The 21,948-nt window shown below is 33.6% G+C and overlaps 2 protein-coding genes across 13 annotated transcripts in view; one reads left to right on the top strand and one right to left on the bottom strand.

Annotated features, from left to right (window-relative positions):
* hppy (MAP4K3-like protein hppy) overlaps window positions 1-20,139 on the top strand; it is an 86,981-nt gene extending 66,842 nt beyond the window's left edge. For 9 of the 12 annotated variants that reach the window (XM_072542901.1, XM_072542898.1, XM_072542900.1 and 6 more), the window contains 5 exons: window positions 2,966-3,028; window positions 5,188-5,412; window positions 6,070-6,196; window positions 7,693-7,800; window positions 10,285-20,139. In XM_072542901.1, coding sequence (XP_072399002.1) covers window positions 2,966-3,028; window positions 5,188-5,412; window positions 6,070-6,196; window positions 7,693-7,792 — 515 coding nt within the window. In that variant the 3' untranslated portion in view covers window positions 7,793-7,800; window positions 10,285-20,139. Of the gene's footprint in view, window positions 1-2,965; window positions 3,029-5,187; window positions 5,413-6,069; window positions 6,197-7,692; window positions 7,805-10,284 lie in introns of all 12 variants that reach the window. The other 3 variants (XM_072542899.1, XM_072542903.1, XM_072542896.1) reach the window with 2 other exon arrangements.
* LOC140449647 (guanylate kinase) overlaps window positions 1-21,948 on the bottom strand; it is a 202,127-nt gene that overhangs the window by 175,592 nt on the left and 4,587 nt on the right. The gene's annotated exons all lie outside the window — the stretch shown is intronic.

Below are 21,948 nucleotides of genomic sequence, written 5' to 3'. Positions count from 1 at the left end.
TTTTAACTATTTCTTTTACGTCTAATGACAAATGCTTTCGATTATATTTAATAGATGTCGAGCGATTATTTTCCCACGGATGAAACATATTTGTTACGAACAAACTTCACTAATATACTATTCAGACAGTAGCAAGTACGTAGTGACTGATACTACCTTTTAATTTTAGTTCCCTCACCATTAGCCGTACCTGATTCAACCCTGAGCGGTCAGGTAGATATTTAAAACGTGTTTATCTATTAATAATGGCAATAATCCTTTAACGACGGGAAAGCCAATGCTACATATTTTAAGACAAGCTATACCTCTGAATATTTAACAGCAGTGTATACAATGGTACATTCAAAACTCACCTTAAGTAACTTTTAGAAACTGGTTAACAAGATCATAGCGTAAACGACCTTGAAAACTTGACAAATTATTATCATCAATGAAAAATTAAAGCTAAAACACATCGTATTATAACATTGTAACTAAGAAAGTACAGTAATACACCGAACTTACGCGATAGGTGGGACCGAGCGAAAACCGTGTAAATCGAAGTCGGGATATAATGTCGTATATGTATGTATATAAATTATTTTTAATTGGGACCGAAAGCTAAAAAAAAATACTTAACAATTTACACAAAAAATATATGACTTAAGATATACAAATATAAAATCGCCAATCGCCAATAATTATTAATGTCATCATCATCAACTAGCCTCTAACGTCCACTGCTGAACATAGGCCTCTCGCATGCTTTTCCACTTAGTCCGACTTTGCGCCATCTGAATTCAATTTGTAGTCACTCTTTTTAAGTCATCTGTCCATCTCGTTGGGGGGTCGACCTGTATTTCTGTTAGCTTGTATTCGGGGTCTCCATTCCAAAATTCTTTTTGTCCACCGGTCATGAACTGATCTTGCTACGTGACCTGCCCAGTTCCTCTTTAGTGTTGTTATCCTTTCAATAACGTTTGCTACTCCTGATCTTTTGCATTGGGTATTCTATCACGTAGAGAAATCCCTAACATTATTCTCTCCATTGCCCTTTCCGCAACTTGTAGTTTACTCACTATTGTTCTTGTGAGTGTTCGTAGGTCATCACTGGCAAAATACACTGATTAAATACTTTTCTTTTCAGACACATTGGAATCTTAGACCTAAAAATATCCTTCATCTTTCCAAATGCAGCCCAAGCGAGGTTTATTCTTCTTTTCAGTTCGATTGTTTGGTTGTATCGACTTATTCTGATCTCATGGCCCAAGTATTTATAGGAGTCAACTGGCTCAATATCTTTGTCTTCTACTGAGATGTTTTTGTTGTGGACTAAATTTGTCATAAATTGTGTTTTTGAAAAATTTATTTTAAGACCAACTCTCTTTGTGGCAGTATGGAGTTCTTGGAGCATTATCTGTGCCTGATCAAAGCTGTCTGCAATAAGAATGATATCATCTGCAATTATTAATGTAGAAGGCTTTAAAAAATCGAACAAAGTAAGTAGTAGATCAATGACTCAAGATTTTTTCTCTCGCAAAATTTTCTCACAATATGCTTATAATTTTCTTATTCCTTGTTTTGTAGGAGAAATGCGCTCTTCGTTGTAATCTATATTTTCTAAAATTTGTAATCACTTTTCAAATAAGCTAAGGCCTTCAACCAAGTTTCCAACCGTCATTTGATCCTCTGTTTGAACTGGATCTAAACAATCAATCTCTTCAATGTCTTACTCTTGTCTTGTATTGCTATGAATTCATCAATTGTTAGCTCCTCATTGTGAAGATCCAGTAGTTCTTGGACGTCATTAGTGTTATCAATATTCAGTTTTTTATCAATAACTGTTTTTTCCAGATGCCATTTAATTTTTTTGTGAAATTTATTTCTAAGATTGTCCAATGATTCCCATTGCTTTTAAGAGATTTAATTGTTTTCGTAAGGGTTTTATCGGTTGAAGTAAGCTGGTTGTATTAGGTAGTTAAATTCAACTTTCACACATGAGTCAAAACTACTTAAAGGTACAGCAGGATGACCTGATACGTTGTCGATGATTATCATCATTTTAAATGGAATTTATTTACACCGACAAAACGTGACTTCAAGTATGGAATGATGACCAAACCAGTCCTCAAAAAGGAAAGCTGTCACCCAAGACCTAATCACAAGCAAGCCAGATTTAGATTTATTTTTTGGTTGATGTAGCCACCTTCATCTATCATATTTAGTAATTTCCTGGATATTGAGACGCAACCTTATCAGCATTTGGCGCTTCTTTACTTCCTGCATTTCGATGTCAATTACAGGGACTTTTGAATCAGATGAAACAGCCGTTACTAGCTTTAAACTCTTCATCTTTGGCGATCTCGTCAGCTTCCTCTTTCAGTCCCTCAAAATCAGCTAAGCTTGAGAGCTCACTCTGTGCTGCTTAATAGAACATTTTTTCACATATATGTAGCAGATTGTCACGCCATAATTTTAACATTGTTTCCATCTCGGCGATAATACCTTGAAAATGGGAAACATTACATGCTCACTTTGTGCCAAAACGAATCGACGAGTTTTGAAAATAACGTAACTCCGGGTTCGCGTAAGTCGGGGTAGCGTAAATCGAGGTATTACTGTATAATAAATATAAATATTTAATTATTAAACCTTCAAAGTAGTTTAAAGAACAAGAACAATAAAAATATACTGTTCTTTAAGATTATGTACCTTTAACAATCATCAATATTAATTATTCTTAATATTACTTATTAGAAAATTATTTTTAAAATATTAATATGCACGGCCGTCTCAAGGTGTTAGTTAAAAAAATGTGCGCACATATCTTTTCTCAACGTGCACCCAAAGAACGTTGCTACTGTAATGGATATTGCATGATCTATTCTGTACTCTTTCTATAATTTATATTAACCTAATTCCAACATTAACATACAGAAGAAACTTTGTACTCAATTTGTAAGTATTTAGCAATTTTAATTTTTAGATGCCAGGTTTCCATTGATAAAGAAAAAACCAAAATCGCATGCCGTATTCGTAGCAAACATATGTATGTGGTGAGCCTGAGCTTGAGAATGTTAAGGCATTGGTTTGAGCTTCTTTTCCTTCGCTATTTGACAGATTAGTGACAGTCAGTAACTAGCGCCGCAACTAACCAATTGTTTTGTTTTGAATCCGTGTTTGAAATTTGAAAGCTTTAGATTTTTATCTAGTTGTCCATTTGATGGAGTGGTTTGATAATTGTTTTATATTTGTGTACAATTTTTGCTGGTGAGTAGTTTATTACAGCTTTGGTTGCTAATAGGCAAGTGTGTCTGTCTTTGCTGAAAATGATGTGGCTTCGATTCCCAGTACAAACAGAAAAACACACCAAATAAACCAAAAAAGTGTTGTCAAAGTCACCTACCGAACGGCAACTGGAAACCACTGAGTAGAAATTTGACTAGAACAACTTTATATATTAAGTCGTTTGGAATCGACATTAAATATCGTGACTGAATATAATGTTGACGCAATTTTATTTTATTTTATTCTAATTAATTTATTATGGTGGTAAAGACGTAGTATCCTTTATAAAAATAGGAAGACTAAGATGGGCAGGATATCTGGCAAGATCACAGCAGAACAACCCTCCTAGAAGAATCCTTATGTCACAACCTGTGGGACGTAGAAGTAGGGGTAGGTCAAAACTCAGATGGAGGGATGGCGTAGATGAGGATGGTAGACAAATAGGCGCAGCAAACTGGCAACAGTTGGCAGTAGAACTGACTGGCGTAATAGACTTGGGAAGGTGGAGGCTCTTTTATAGGACTGTAGCACCAATGATGATGATGATAATTTATTTATTCTATTTTATTTAATTTTATTCTATGCATACAAAGACTTAATGAAAAGTAAGTTACTGAATCGTGAGTCTAAGCTGAGAATCTACAAAACAGTAATTAGACCAGTGGTCACATATGGATGTGAAACGTGGACCCTCTCAACCACTGATGAAAATCAACTGAGAATATTTGAGCGCAAAATACTAAGGAAGATATTTGGACCAACCCAATGCAGCGATGGTTCGTGGAGAATTAAAATGAATCACGAGCTGGATGAACTAATGCAGAGCGCCGATATTGTCAGATTTGTAAAGTCACAAAGACTAAACTGGCTTGGTCACCTAAAAAGAATGCCAGATAATCGAGCTGTAAAAGTAGTCCAGAGATGGAAGCCCCAAGGAAACAGAACAAGAGGAAGGCCCCGTAAAAGATGGATAGACGACGTAGAGAGGGATCTTAAAACCATGAACATCAGGCAGTGGCGAAGGAATGTATCCGACAGGGCAGAATGGAAGAACATTGTTAAGCAGGCCAAGACTCACAAAGGGTTGTAGCGCCATTAGAAGAAGAAGAAGAAGATTTAATTTTATTCTACTTAATTCCATTGTATTTCAATTTTATTTTATTTCTGTTTATTCTATTTTACTCTATTTTATTCTATTTGATTCTATTTTTATTTTATTTTGTATTAATAAACACTTTCTGACTTATGAAACTGAATTCTGAAAATGAAGAGATTCTCCAAACCGCCTCATTGATATATCTTCCTATCTGATATGTCGAAACTTCATCGTTATTATTTGGAGCCGTAATACCAAATACAGCTATGTGATTATGTTAATCTATCAATACTGATATTTAGTTTGTTAATCATAGTATAGCGCCATCTATTAGTTATATTGCGATGTAAAATGACGAAAAACAGAAAAACTGTTTTTGGTAAGTGGTTAATGGTAAGTGATCTAGAGAATGGGATAAAGTCCCAAAGTGTCGCTTGAGAAGACATGTGTATTTAAGATATTATGTATTATAGTAAATCACCGGGTTACGCCATTTTCGCCAAATGTATGCAACTTACATTACATTCACTGAGTTAATATTTTTGCCAATCTAGAATGTATAGTTTTTTGAAGTGGTAAATTGCCTCATGAATACATTCACAGCAATGGTCTACAAATGTAAGGCACGCTGGGACACTTTTGAATAATTTGTGTTTGCTGATCAGGCACTGTTCAAATCCAAGTCCTGGACAGCTCCGACGCGTATCTACACCAATCCAGCTTTTGATTTGCGAGAAGTCTTTGTAAAGATCGATTTACAAACTTATTCAAGTAATTAGTTATTTCAGTTTTAATATAGGTTAAAACTCCTCTATGTGTTTCAGGTGCTAGTTGGTTCCATTCTGACGAACTCCAAGATATGGATGGTACGGCGACTGTCATTCCCAGACGGGAAAATTTGGATATAGTGAATGTTTCCCAGTTAGATAAAGATTCGATTTTAGTTTGTTACGAAAACGTTATTAGGATAGTAAATATGCAAGGGAAGATGAAAATGAACAAAAAACAGGTTTCCGAACTCAGGTTCGGATTTAGAATTGATAGTATAAGTAAGTATGTTTAACTTCTACAATCTTGTTAGTTAGGTTAGGTGGTTATACCTTGTTAAGTTTGTTATTTCTAAAATCATATTTAATATCCGAAATTTCTCAGTTTCGATAACTTTGACGTGTTTTCTGCCAATAAAATATTATTATACTCATAAACCCGTAATAAACCTTGTGCAATTGTATAATTTCATGAAAACAAGAATCCTATCCATTCCAGCTGATGCAATTTGTTTTCTTTGAACCGTTTCAACCGATTGTCCATTGCCTAGTCTCCTTAAATTAAAGGGGTTAAGTTAGATAAAATTCTAAGGTTAAATAAGATTTTAAGTGGAGAATATCTTTAATTTAGTCTTATAGATGTTTTACTAGATGGTTTTTTCCCTTTTTTGTGTGAATATGCATTTGAGTACGTAGTCACTATTTGCTTAGGTACAAAATATGTTATATGGTCATTTCTTGGAGTTCCAAGCCAGGATAATTTTGCAACCATTGCATCAACATAACAAAACACCAATTTTATTTGTATCAACGCCATCTACATGCAAAAAGAACAACTTTTATTACGACCCCGTACACAGATCAAAATAAAGAATCCTATAATATAAATTATGATTAAACAGAATCTTTACTCCAATGAAACTAATGCCTATTTTTTAGTATGTCTTCCGGATAGTGTGCTGGCGTTTCACAAACACGGAATGCAAGGAAGATCGTTAAAAAATGGCGAAGTTACACAAGAAATCACCGACACAGCACGAACGTATAAACTTTTAGGTTCAGATAAGTAAGTACAATCATTTGATATTATAAATTTTATTAATAAACTTTAATTGGTTACTTTTAATAATTGTACTATATATTTTTCTGTATATAGCGAGGCGTACGGGAAGGAAACACCGTCACTCCAAAGCTATTCACGACACTTTTAGAACATACTTGTAAGAAGGTAGATCTGAACTAGTATGGTGTCAACATAAATGGAGAGAGGCTCAGTCATTTGAGATTTGCAGATGATATCGTCCTTATAGCCGATCGTATGGATGATGCAATAATAGTGTGACAAAGATTATATCACGCTTTCTCGGAGGTTGGACAAGATGACTAATTGGTGCTAAAACTTAATATTGCTGTTAATGGAACAACGCAACAGACTGCATTGGGAAAGCAGACATTAAGAAAAGCACACTGGTTTAAAAATGTGCTCTAAACCAGAGAAACGACTTAGAAATAACACAGACAAAAAATAGACGACTATGATGGTAAATGGTAGACGTGAGGTACCTACGTTTCTTGAACAGACTTGTCCTCTTAGGGCGTGCCGATATCATCTAGACAGGACCCGCGATGACCCATCTTCGGCACATCTGGGGGCCTAGCTATCTCGAATTTCCTATCTAAAGATTAGGATAGCCTGAGTCCATCTTACTATCCGAATCATCTAGTTCCTTAATAGACTTGTGTTATAAGGAGATACAAGCTCTTTAAATGGCATATCCTTCACCTAACGGAATATATTAATGCTGAACCAAGATCTTTCCACCCTGGACACTAACAGAGGACATGCGGGGAGGTTTTACTTCTCGTCGTCAAATAGGCGGCACTTTAAGTATATGTAGGTGCCGTCTTAAGTTTATGGTGACCAGTAAGCATGATAACCGCCAAAGAGCATATATTAAGGTTAAGTAGGAGTTATGTGAGACTTGGAAATCCTCGCTACATGAAGTCTAACCTGTCTCATACCTCCACCACTAGCTTAAGAGTCCTAGAATCTCCAGGAGAGAAACTCCTTGAGATGCTCTCGATGGTACTAAAGTGGACAAGCAATTCACAGGTTCGGGTTCTAGAAGCTAAGTGGACGAGCCGCATCTTGCAAATAGATTGGCTCGTTCTATAACTCTACACCCGAGTGTCGCATTTTTGTTATTGAGTTGACTATGTATGTCGACGCAGGGGCACATAGTGCGATCCTTCTGCATTCCAAAACTAGCTTGGAACTAACCCTGGCTACTTCCAGTGCCTTTAGAGATGCCTGACTGTCCGAGCGTATGGAGCTGTTCCTGCAAAGTCAAGATCTATATACTATGTGGACGATGATTTCAGACTAAAAAACTACTGCATAGGAACCGAGAACCTGACTGGATTTAAGTCCTAATTAAAGTCCTTTAAATCTAAAAAAATATTCACCGACCTCTTGCCCTTTAAAATAAAATTGACTCGTCTTTACGATTTTTCATATTAATTATAGGAATGAAGATATTAACACTGTATTTTTGTTTTTAGAGTCGTCATGTTAGAAAGTAATCTACTTAGGACTGGTACACTAACAAACGAAGAAGGTCACGACTTATATATCTTAGCAGGACATGAAGCCAGTTATTAATAAGAAGAGTGAGTATGTATAGACAACTTTTATATTACATGTAAACGTTTATTTATTACTAGGACTTATCCTAGAAAATTTGATTTCACCTGATTAATCGTTTTTTCATTTCATTCTACATAACTTATGAATTTTATATCTTTCCTCAACGAAGCAAGAAATACATAAAAAACATAAGTTATGTAGAGATTTAAGGCCACTTCAATGAAGCACGTTGCAGCGCGTTGTATTACGTCCTCTACTTTCGTTCTACGCATTTCTTTATTGTAGACGCGATATTTTTTAAAGTTATTCCCAGCATAAGTCGTTTCACTGCTTGCTGTGTTACTCTCATTTTGTTGGATACTTTTACGGTCAACATAATTGTCCCTAGACCTAATGTCTTCACTGGAAGGATGTAAGAATTGAAAACTTTTGCCTTGAGATTTATGGGAATTATAACTTTCTATTATATATTCAAGAATATACCAAGGCTGGCCTAGATATTAACCTCGCGAAAACAGAGTACCTATCTACAAGTGAAGAAGACATAGAAGATCTACAGATTGATGACAACGTAACAATCAAAGGAAAGGATAAATTCAAATACCTGGGGTTCATAATCACGAAAAAGGCAACAACAGAGGCAGAAATTACACAAAGATTAGGACAAACAAGAACAGCAATCCGACAACTTAACTCAGTATGGTGGGATAGACACCTAAATATGAAGACAAAAACGCAGATTTATAAAACATTAGTGCGAAGTATTATGATATATGGGGCCGAAAATTGGATCATAAACAAGAAAAACAGCAGTAAGATAATAGCAACAGAGATGGAATGCCTGCGAAGATGCTGCAGAGTAACAAGAATGGATAGGAGAAGTAATGACGAAATAAAGCAAAGAACATCAATAGAAACAGACATACTAACATATATAGAACAAAAAAGACTAAAGTGGTATGGACATGTAAGAAGAGCTAGCGACAGCAGATGGATAAAAAGAATAACCGAATGGAGCCCCATAGGAAGGAGGAAAAGAGGACGACCCCGAAAATCCTGAAGGAACGAAGTAGACGACGCCATGAGTAAGAGAGGACTAAACGATGGAGAATGGAACAACAGAGAGAGATGGAAACGGTTGAGCGAGGGAAGGCAGTGAATACTGTAGAATCCCTAAATATATATATATAACTTTCTTTTTTCTCTTCATAACTTCATAAACTTTTTGTATAAACAGTATCTATATTGACCATGTCTCTTCTATTTTTATAAGAAAATAACTCTACTTTGGCCTTCTGTCACTGCTCCTATGCTTATGAAACCTCCATCGCAAGTTTTGGCGTAGAAGCTGGAGCTGTTCTGTCTACTCTCTGTTATTATTTATTAAACAAGCAACAGTGTTTGTCTTACTAATGAAGAAAGCAAAAACCAAACACAAAAATAACTTGATCCCATTTGAACTTGTAATAATCCCCCCAATCTTTTTTGTACTTTTTATGTGGCTTTTATATGTGTGATGTTTTTTTCACTGATAGTAGATCTCACAAAATTTAAAAACGATCATGTTGAAGAATTTATTATCAGCGAACCTTCGGAATAGATTTATTTTTGGTACCTCAAAAGGCAAAGCGACAGATCAAACAAAGGTCTCAACAAACAAAAAACGAACGGTGTACCACTCTATACCATACATACCAGGCTTAACAAATGGACTTTAATACGTTTGGAGTAGTACCGAATATTAAAATTGGAACCAGAAATATACAAACATTATCGAAGTTACACACCAAACTAAAGACACCCTTAAATATTAAAGAAAGCTCCAATGTAGTATACACTCTACCCTGTAATAATTGCAACAAAGTATAAATATATTGGAGAAACGTCCAGGATTATGTCGGAAAGATAAACATCGCACAAGAGTGACTTAATCTGAATAAATTACGAGCCTGTACATTAAGTGTATATTCAGTCACGATGGGTCACACTCCAAACTATCGTCATCCAGCCTCAACAGTCACCGACGCTTCTCCCTTGGTCTCCATTCGAATAACCTCACGTTGACTATGATCAAGTAAAAATATTGGCAAGAAAAATAAATCACAGCAAAAGACTGTTTTTAGAAATGCCTTTAATTCAAACTACACAGAATACCTTGATTAAAAGAGCGAACATCCTTCTTTCCATGTTTGTGGTACCCCTTTCTCCATTTAAAAACCTGTTAAATAATATTTTTATTATTTTTGCATTCATTCTGCATTTGTACAAAGAATGTACTTATATAAAAAAGGCAGACCTCATACCCTATGGTGTATAATACGAGGCTCTCTAAAAAAAATCGACGTGTTTTGCATTTTTTTTCTTTTTTTTTTTTCACAAAAATGGGTGTTGAATATACCCGAGATATTTCTTTTGCGTTGCCCCACCCTGTATAATGGAACTGATACAATTATTAGATTTATATTTTTAATCACTACATCATGATAATTATATATTTTCTTTTTTAGACAAGCTCATCGTAAATCCAAGGTTTCTGCTTTGCTTAAGAAGTTAGACTAATCAAAACACTTAACTTATTATTAGAATAGATTCTAGTTAAGTCGGAAAAGAATACAGAAATCGTGATGTTTTAGAAAAATTGGAAGACGGAATTAAAAAAAAAATGAGAGATTATAGAGATTTTTTTCTCGTAAGAATATATACCTCAATTTTACTTCTCTTCTTAGAGAACGTAGAAGATCTAATTGGTATTTGAATATTTTTAAATACCACTAATTTTAGAAACAGTACCTACAATTGAAATATATAATACAATAATTATATTTTCGTGATTAAAATTGAAATATATTCTATTTGAAATTTAAAAAGAGTAATTTTTCACCATAGAGATTTAGGAATTTTGTAGTATTTCGTTTTTAGACCATTGTTCGGCTTTTCGATGGAAGTTCATTTCAAAAAATTTTATTTTAAAATGTTTTTCATCACAATATTTTTAATAGAAATATCAACACATGTGTCTTTGTTGTATTTTTTCTGACATTTGATTTGGACATTTAAAAGTTGTGAAGAAATAGTGGTGTAATCTGTGAGATCTAACCTGTAACACCGATTCTTTAAATGATTAACGACCTGGATAGAAACCATTTTCTCTCGTTTCTACAATCCTCTCCAAAAATTGTAAAACATTATTGCTCGAAAATGTTCTCGGCTAAGACCCATTTTTCTACCGACTTGCTCATTTCAAAAATTCACTGTATCTACACGACTTGTTGTATCGCAATGAAACTTATGATTTATGTCAAAGAAAGATTGAGGTTACATTTGTATCAGAAGGTTTTATTGGTGGTGCCATCTAAGCAGCTACATGCAAAAGTAAAAAGACAAACCTCGTACTGACTTAGCTGTTTTTCTAAGGCTGAAGTGTATATCGCAGTATAGGAGACAGTACAACTGCGTCAGTATTGCATCTCAGCATCCAATATTCCGCCAATCAAGAATAGATTCCTATACGCCACAACTTGGTACTAGAAAATGCTCTTTAAAGGAATGTTTATCGACCTTCTGGTTTAGAACCGTCATGTCAACGTAACAGGGATCCTCGTGTAAGGTATGGCTATTCACCACTTAAAAGGCTTCACTTAAAAGAACTGTATTCGCTTCATCTAGCCATCTGGGCTTGTTCAGTCAACCCGATATAAAGGTACTACCTCTCCAAGCCCACTCATCGCTGATATATCTTTAATCGTCCTTAATTTACAATCATTCTTCAGAATGGACGATGCGTCCTACAATGTGCTGGGTGCTGATATTGTCAGTTCTATTTGAGATCTAACATCCAAATCAGAATATATACGACGTTAGTCAGAAATTTGGGTATTTAAACTTGTTCGAACTTTCTATGTGTTGCTCGTATATTTTTATGTTTGGTAATGGATTATCTTCGAGTTTTTAGTAAATATTTAGTCCCAATAGATTTTCTTTCTTAATTACCGGTTATTTCAGTCTCAGTAGAAGCTAATACATAACAAATGAAATTATAGTCCGTCTAGAAAGTATCCGGAAAAAAGAAAGCAGAATTATGATTTTACGGTATTGATTTCTATCACTTGAAATATAAAATTTCAACAAATAATTCATCTCAGTTACTTATACAACCTCCATTTAAATCTACACACTAAACCAAACGTCCAAGTACACCCGAAACTAGGTCAAGGCCATAATTTTCAGTAATGGTGTTCCAGGCCTGTAAAACTAACCGAATCAAACCTTCTTTATCTCGTGGCGCTGCTCGTTCCACTTCAATCTTCATCAGTCCCCATATGTTTTCAATGGGGCTAAGATCTGGAGATGCTGCTGGCCACGGAATTGTTGCCAATTCGTGTTCTTGCATCCAAGCTTGAGTATAAGCAGAAGTATGGCATCTTGCATTATCTTGCTAAAAACGCCACCTCTTTGGATATAAAACATCAGCCGTTTCAAGAAGAAAACCATTTAGGATGTCACAATATTTTACACTATCAACAGTACCATTAAATATACAGGGAGGTATACCACGCTGAGATATTGTTCCCCAAACCAAAATTTTAGTGGGAAATTTGGAAATTTGAACGGTAACATATTCTCTTGATAGGACTTTTAGATGAGTTGCACCAAGCTGGAAACAACTTTCATCAGATATAAAGACATTATTAAAATTATCTTCTCGAAAACGTTGACAAAAATCTATTCTTCGTTGCCTTTGCAAAGGTGTCATTGTAGGGATTTTTTTTAGATTCTTTGATATGTAGCCTTGCTTTTTCAGTGTCATGTGGACAGTTTCTGGGCACACTTTTATTCTTTGTTGATTTCCAAATCTGTTCGTAAATTTTCGAAACCCTAGGCGCGGATTTTGTGGTCCTAAAGCCACTAAAGCATTTAAATTGTTTCTTACGCGGTCTACCCGAAACTGGTCTTTGTCTCATATCTATGCCATTTTTTATCCTCTTTATTGTCTCATACACTGCACTTTTTCCGAGTTCAGTCAATTGCACTAATTTTTTAACGTTTCGGACACCCTTTCTATACAAATATTCCACCACTTTTCTTTTTTCTACTTGCGACATTATTTCACAAATTTTAAGTCTGTTTACAAACAACAATATTTGACAGATGGTGTTGTCATGCGATTTTGTCCATAACCTACTATCGGCACAACCTACTTGATGCAATACTTTTGTCTTAAAATGTTACAAAAAGAAAATCTATTAAAATTAGGAAAAATATAAAATTCCGGATACTTTCTAGACGGACTATATAATAAACATTGTTATTCAGGGAATTAATAGCACACTAAAATTTGGTTTAATATGTATATTTGGCCGAGTGGCACTACTAAACTGAGTACAATTAACAAATGATTAGAACAAAACCAAACAATGTGAATAAAACAAAACATGAACAAGCTAATTTAAAAAGATGCACAAATGCAAGCTAAAAAATTTAACTTAAGGCAATCTATTTTAAAACACAATCAAACGCATTCATTTTCTGATCAAATTCGTTACTAACTTGAAAGAACAAGTTACAAAAACTCAACCCCAACACATTATCGAACAAAGATAACAAATTAATTTACATTATTTCTTTTCAAAAGTTTGAACTGCTAAAAATATCTACTTTATTTCCAGTTTATGTCTAAAAGTCAGTCAGATATAAACTGACTGACTAGTTATCGTATCTATGTGTTATTTAGATGATTTTTATAAAAACGAATTACTCAGATTTACAAGAATTACAAGATTTTATATCCTCTTAATGACTTTAGATACAGAAGTGTTTAAATGAACTAGCCCAAATATATAAACATTAAAAAATTAATACATATCTTGATTGTTACCGAAATGAACTTCCATCGAAACAAATCTGTTTAGGACTATAATTTGTACACTAAACGATAAATAAAGGAGTGTTAAGTTTTGTTCTTATGTTAAGTTGGCCTTGATTTGCAACAAGTTGAAATTAGTACCTTTCTCGTTGAGTTGTGATCTGTTTTTCTTTTAATTATAAGTGCTTGAAATCTGCTTATGACAGGGTAATCTACCGGAACATTTTATTAACTAAAATTCTGAAAAATATGAAGGAGACTTTAGACGATTCCATAAGTTAATCAATGCAGAACGGAAATTAGGAAAATTACCATGTATTTGTGTATTGTGTTGTTTTGTTATCAAAATTTTGGAGGCAACAAGTCTTGTATCGCAACCCATGGTTAGTACTTGGTAGTTATTATTCCATTTTAGTAGTTTTTACAATGTTTACTTCGAGTTTAAATGTTGTTTCTATCGTTATTCGGTACATATTTCCTATCGCTCACAGTTAAAATTGATTATACGGGTTTGGAAGTCCAACAAATGAATATACAGGAGATACATACCTCTTACAACGCTGTAAAAGTTGAATATTCTATAATTTCTAACAATTTATAGACCGAGAGCTGGTAGGCAATTTTATAAAAACTTTATATAAAGTATTTTTCTAATATCTTAACACAAAATCGAAGATCGTACTGAATACATGTGTTAAAAAATGTTTTTGCTGTATTTTAAAATTTACGCGGTTTCAATATAGATTTTTTTAGTTTTAAAATACTATATTTGAAATATATTTAATATACATCAATAGTTATTATCTAACCAAACAAGAGCAGGGAACATAAAATAACTAAAGGATAGCAAAGCGTAGACACAAAAAGGAAAGTAGGACAACATGGCTAAATTCAGATGAAAAGTACTCAAACCAAATAGTCCACGTTATTATAAAAAAAGCGCCTGAAAAAATTATAACAGACTATCGAAACTACAGAGGAGCCGATGTGGGAAAAAAGAGAAAAACATGGCAGAATCTGCAGATATTTTAAATGTACAAGTGCTGCAACTAAAAAAAAAGAGAAAACAAAATTTTCCAACAAGGAAGAAATTCGTTATCAAAAAGAATAAGTAAAAAATAAAAATGAGTGAGTGGTTTAATCTATTAAAAAAACAGAAGGATAGCCAAACAAAAGATGCTACAAACAGGAAAGGAAGGGGACGAAGTAAAATATCAAATAAAAAGACGAAGGGTAAAACAAAAATGTCGAGCATGAAAGCTTAGATTTCTGAACAACAGAATATTGAAAATAGAAGCCAATTTCGGGAAAAAGGACAGTAAAAATGGCATTCGAGGAATGAGAAGCGACAGCAAAGAAACACAGTAAAACATTTTCCATAAAAGATAAAAATGGGGACCAGACGGTAATGAGACGCTTGTCATTTTGTGGAAATACTATAAGTGGAAGACATTGCGACAGAAGCAAAAGAAATAAAAAAACACAACAATGAAATGAACTAAAAGCTCTTTTTTCATCACTAGAAGAAATATAAGAAGAGTAAATACAAAATTAATAAACCGTAAAATTTCTTGAGATAATAATATAAACGATGGAGGAAAAAAATTAATAGAAGGAACTCAAAAACTAACAAATCTTACATGAGAGACAAAAGTAATGCTTTCAGCATTAGACAATGTAATGCTGATATCAATACACAAAAAAAAGAAGCAAACAAAACTGATCAAACCATAGAACAGCATTATCAGATCCTGTATACAACATATTGGCAAATATACGTGACCTTCATAGACTTCAGACATGCAGACTCTGTTATACGAAAGCTAATGTCGCGTTAGCGTCTGCCCAACCGGACAACGTGGCAGTAAAATAGAGTAAATAATACGAACGACATTGAAAATAAGTTTTTTATTTATAAGTACTCTATCCAAATCTCAACTTGTCTCAACTATATTATTTCGAAATTAATTTCGACTACAGTTTAGACTCAATAAAATGTCTTCAATTTTATTGCTTTCTTAATAAGAATATAAAAAGATCAAAGATTGATAAGCCCCATGGACCTTTCTTTCAGGTCTTGTGTTTCAGGCATTATCAATGGTTCTTTTTTTTTTCATGATATGCAAATACAAGTATTTTTTCATAATCGTCTATCAGCTCTTTGTCTATTGACCGAACAACTGTTGTATGGGCCCCTTAGTTAATGAAGATCGTGACACGGTTACCGTTTCTTAAATCTATAAACCGCTAAGTTACATAATTATAAAATGAGACGGTAGAATGTGGAGTGATCAAATATTCCCATAGAAATAGGAAGAAGTATTGCAAAAGTAAAGGCAACTAGATATATGCGAATATATTTAGCTTCGAGCTGGAACAAACATTTGAGATATGAACTAGTTAGGGAAGAGCCCAAATAGATGGAATGGTATGAAGCAAACAGCAGGAAATTAACTAGAAAAGTAAAGGAAATGATGATCTGGATCATAACCTTGCAATATATATTGCATATATATTATAAAATATGAATATAATTAACTGTAATCCGAAAGTTAAGTTAATCGTCCTTAACAGGTCTCCTTTGATGTGCCGGGATATTAAGTCCATCTTTTAAGCTTTTAAAATAGTTGCTGGATATCCGTTTTCACTTTATACTTATCTCGCTTACAGGTTATTTCATATGTAACGATGTTTCAATGAATATGACGATTTATTCCCTTGTATATCCAAGATATACTTCTAACGGTTGTAACATTCTTTTTCCTTTTGTGTACGATATTCCATTCTACACTATATATGATGAAGAAGGAGCTACATTTTTTATTTACTTTCAACGTACCGACCAATTGCATTACAAACTTTATTTCCTTCAATATACTCGCTTTGCCGATCATTACGACGCTCCATAGGAATTTTCTACTGTTGACAGCGCTACTGGAAGTGCTTTTTCGGGAACCTTCATCGTTTTTTTTATTTCACCGCTTCCACAATGTCAAACATTGTCTCCTTAAGCTCCAATTTTATCCAAGAGAATAAAAAAATCATAGGTAGCTAGGTCGGGCAAATATGGAGCACCTTTTGTTCACAAACTTTCTGCATGTTTAATGATTCGTGCAAAATTTGATACAATATCAATACAATACTATCTTTTTTAATTCCTGAGATTTCAACAAGAGCTCGGAACAAAAAACAAGCTGTATTTATCTTTGAAGTTGAAAAACTTTGATCCTTTCTCTTCTTTGAAGTTTTGACTCGCTCACACTTGTGTGAGCAGTAAGCATTTACTTCCGTTTACTTCATTTAACATAGCATTAGTTTTCGTAGCGGTTTTCGAATGTTCAACAAAAAACTTGGGTTAATTCATGCTCCATCTCAACACTTTGCGTTTTTTAAACAATACTCTAGCGAATGGTCTTTCAACTAGCGATTGCTACAGCGAGACTGAGTGACGCCCAATTGGATTTATAGAGCTCGGTGTCAGAAAAGCGTCAATAGGCATATACATGTTCAAATCTGCCGCAACAAGTTTCTTGTCTGATGCCTTTTCAATGATACAATAGAGTGGGGTTATTCTTATGACATTTCTATATTATCTACTAAAATTAATGGGAATAAGTCACAATTTAATTGAAAATACGTTAAATTTCCACCTCGGAAAAGCATTTAAGTTAAATTGTTAGTAATCGTTGTGCAGTATTAAATGTTTTGCGGAATCAAACTTAATGGAATGTATATTTTAAAACAGTACTTCCAACAAAGAACTCGGCAAGACAGAATGGAAAAATGAAAACCCTTGAAAAAAGGACGTGATGTGTCGTGAAATACTGGACAGAAGCTTTCCTCTTCTCTTTTCTGTCATTTTATTTGATTTGTCGTACAGCTTTGGAATCACCCTAACAACTATTTGGCAATATGCAGTCTGTGTTTCTTCTACGGCCTTATATTCTTCATCCTCCTCTTATATGATATGTCGTACGCCTTTCTCTGATCATGAATACCGGATAACCGATAGCCCTTATGCTGTTTTTTGCATGACAGCACTTTTTCACTTTCTATATTGTTATATCACGTTTCATATAGTCGATTAATGCCCTTGTTGCTTCATATAATCTTTTTATATTCTGTAATACAAATGAGTAGATCTTAAAAAGTCCCGTGTCGTTAATTTTTTCACAAAAACGTCCGTTAGTTTTTTTAAACATTGTTTTTTTCGTTTGTCAACTGTTTAAATAATACTTTTCCCTCTCTATATTTGCTAGTTCTGTCTGTAATTATCAGTTTCTGGATTCAGCAATATTGGTGATTCTTTTGTTTACATATAATATAAATATATTTTCAACTATTATTGGCTTTACAGTTGTTGTTGTCTGATCATACCCTCCTATAGCCTCTCTTTGGTGAAGTAAAAACATATTTAAGTTTAAATTGAGGTTTCCCTTATTTTTTTAGGTTAGTTACCTAACTGCTTTTTTTCGATAATCCCAGAAACCACACACTAGCAAAATTGGAAGGAGAGCTTTCTTTTTAACATAAGTATATCTTGACCTTGAGTGATGACTATGTTCATTTTATAGGAATGGTATAATTGAACAGAGGTGTACGATCATATATCATAAACTGAAATTCGTAAATATGACTCCACATGTCATGTTTTCGTTGGTATATATTATTTGTTTCAGCATTTTAGATTCAATGTATGTATATTTTAGCACCTATAATGACCAGAGCCAAGAAGAAATTTCGATATGGTTTGATTACCCTGTTTTTGCCGAGAGCTGTAGCGAATGCCGGAAAAGAAGCTAACCTTAAGTTTATTTTAGTCAAAAGATAATACTCTGCTAGATTTCTGTATTTTTCTGTACAGTCAACAGCGTTTTTGGCTGTGTTTTTATTATCAATTATATAATTAACACAAATGTTATCTTGTACATATTGTAAAGTCTAAAAAATAGGTAAAACATACCAAAAAGTAATTTATTATAGTTGGATGGACTTTTTTTATTGTAACTATGGCAGTATGGTCAAAGCTCACTATATTTCTAACGATTTTTGGATTTACAAATGTTTAAATTTATTTATATGAAGGAATTTTTTTATTTCGTGAGATTTAATACATTATACAGCGCAACACAATTGTAGCAGTGTCAATTAAGTGTGGATGCAGGCACTGAAGCAAAACAAATTTTGTTGTCGTTTTAGTATACTTTAAAATATTTATATGCAATATATTTTTGTATGCAAAACAGTGAAACTGAATTTTATTTCAGTATAAAATGTGGGAATATATAGATTATTTTAAATAAATTTTGAATTTTAGGACTTTTAAAAATACTTTTTTATTGCGGATATCTTGAACCCACTCAAATACTTTGCTGGGTATAGCAATATGTCCATTAGAATTTATTTCCCAGTGATGTCCCAATTTATTACTATTTTATACTATTTGTACCCCAGTAAATAAATTAAATAAAAGTGGAATATAACGTTTTTTAAAAATAACTTTATTTTTTTCATCTATTTTGTATTCCGCATTATATATGGACTGTTTGGTATGTCATTCAGCTCTTCTAACGATGCGGTCTACATAACCTCAATCTTGGCCAACCCCGTCTTTTTATATATATATATATATATATATATATATATATATATATATATATATATATATATATATATATATTTCGTTTTGGGAGCAGGGAAAAGCTGCAGGGAACCAAGTCCAGTGAATACGGTGACAAAAACTATGAATTAGCGAAGACGTGAGAGCTGGTACATTATCATAGTGGGATACCCATGGCTCGTTTCACAATTCCGGGTTTTTTTTGGTATTGCTTCACGCAAATGACGCATATGTTCAATGTAATATTCCTTATTGATCGTATAACGTTCTGCTTAGAGCTCATAAAATACCACATCATTGTAACCGAAGAAAACATAAAATCTTCAGTTTTGGCCGAACATGGCGTACTTTTTTCAGTTTGGGCTCTCTAGTAGCTTCCATTGGGATGACTTTTTTCGGCGAACTAGACGCGCCAAATACCACAGTGAACGGCTTAAGTGCGTTGGAGAACTTAATTTTATTTTTCACACAAGTTAATTCAGATCCTTTAATCAGTTTTTTTCGATAGCACACAAGCTACAAGTACCAAACATTTCTAGATACCAAAGAAAAATTATTATCCAACGACTGCGGGGAAATAGAACAACCGCATACAAGATATGGATGAAAAGCTAATCGCCATCTTGGATATAAGAAACATTGAAATTCTACATAGAAAACTTATTTGCATCGGACGTCATTGATGAACAGCTTTATGGAGAACGAGAAGCAACACTGGAATATGCCATTGCAGCACTAAAAACAAGGCGACAGGTCTGGACAATGTATGCTAAAGATCATTGTAAATCAAATAAACAATTAATTGATAATCTAGTTGCACTTTTTAACAGCATATAATAGCGGAAAATCCCGGCAGTAGACATTTTTTACCTTTTTTTTTAACAAACCCTCTATAATTCGTCTACATTTCTTCGTGTTTTAAAGAAGTCGTACTCTTACTATGTCTTCTCATCCTAGATCTCTTCGTTCACTTTTCTTTTAAAAGTAGTTTTTTAGGCAAGTATCTAGAACCCTAATAGGTCCTATTTCCCCTCCCCTATCATTGCTGATGTTCATGAAAGCCTTATAAGTGCTCAAAGTTGGAAGTATATTATCTTACGCCGACAGTATCTCTCTGATAGATTGCTGAGACATTTATCAACTGACTTTACTCATATTTCAATCATTTCGCTGTATTATATTACCATCCACCCCAGAGAATTTTGTCATCCATTAAACTTTCTCATCTTCAATAGGCATTAATCTCGATTGGCTATCCAGCAATCCAGCTGCATCTATCTCGTGTCCTACTCCTCCTATTCTCAAAGATAAAAAATGCCTACTCCCAAATATAATCGTTCCTGCGGCGAAACCAGTTTTAACTTGTCATAATCTGAATGCAAGATCATCAAAGATGCATTAGGTCTGGTTTGTCCCATTCTGCATTGACTAAATATTCCCAAGAAACCGTACAGTACTTATTGTTTGAAACAAAATCATATTTCCAAAAATCACTACTTCTATTTCAGAAAAATTCGTGAAGCAGTTTAAATCCGAAGGAATATATTAGGTGGTATATTTTAGAACTAACAGAACAAACCAGGCAAATTTTGCTTACGTCAATAGCAAGAAAGATAGCAAAGAGACTCATGTGAGTGCCTTTTAAATCACAAAGACAAATAAAGAGTATCTATGCTTTATGCTCGGCCTAGAATGATATTGGGTACTTAAAATTATCGCCGCTGATTGTCACTACAGCACTCATAATCGCAGGTAACAGTCTTTACTCGTTTATTTGTGTATTGTGGGTATGAAAGTCACACGAGATTTTTCTACTGAAAGGAATTTGTGTCTCCGTTGAGTAGGTACAGCGAGTCCTGTAAAAACAATGAATCTGACTTTACATAATAACAAGGCATTTACTGTGTATACAAAACCCGAAAGCAACTACTTCTATATCTTCCTGAATATTGGTTTTTTATTTTCTCTATATTTTTTCGGCACTTTCTTGTAACTACTCGGAAATCGCTCACTAGAAAATTTGCAGGATACTTCCAAATGATCCGCTAATTTTAAGAGTTTTAATTTGGCATATATTTTAGACTAACTGAGGACAAGACGCGACTCACTCTGAGTGAGTCACTAGATTTTTAGAAATTTTTATTTTACAGTAAAAATTGTTGCAATCTGTCTATTTTTAACGATTTTACAAAACTCTTCAATTTTAATTTATCATAATGATCGTTCCTATAAATGTTTTAACATGGTTTTGAAACCATATGACAACAATACCAGTGTAGTTACAGTATTGTAACTAACGTACCGTAGATCTCTGAAGTTGTTAGAAAGTATAAATGGAGCTTAACAATAAATATAATAAAGACATTATTCTATATTTTTCTTATTTTGTTAACAATTATTATTTAAACATTGTCACCTTTATTGTAAAATTATTTAATTAAATAAAATATTTTTAATTGTTTGTGGAGTTTTATTTGAAGATCTTAATTCATAATTGGCAAGTGAACTTTGGATGATAGGAGACATTGGTGAAATAAATAAAAAAATATGACAATAGAAATAACCTGAACACAACAATTGATTATGAAATTTCATAGAAATAAAGGTAAGTAAATATTTCCAGCAGGCTTGGACTGACTATAGCTCACGCAAAATTTTACAGCAAACCACCACTACTATCTTTTGAAA

Source organism: Diabrotica undecimpunctata, chromosome 9 (genome assembly GCF_040954645.1).
Source record: "Diabrotica undecimpunctata isolate CICGRU chromosome 9, icDiaUnde3, whole genome shotgun sequence".
Taxonomy (NCBI): Eukaryota; Metazoa; Arthropoda; class Insecta; order Coleoptera; family Chrysomelidae; genus Diabrotica; species Diabrotica undecimpunctata.
This window is presented reverse-complemented; position numbering and strand designations above follow the sequence as displayed.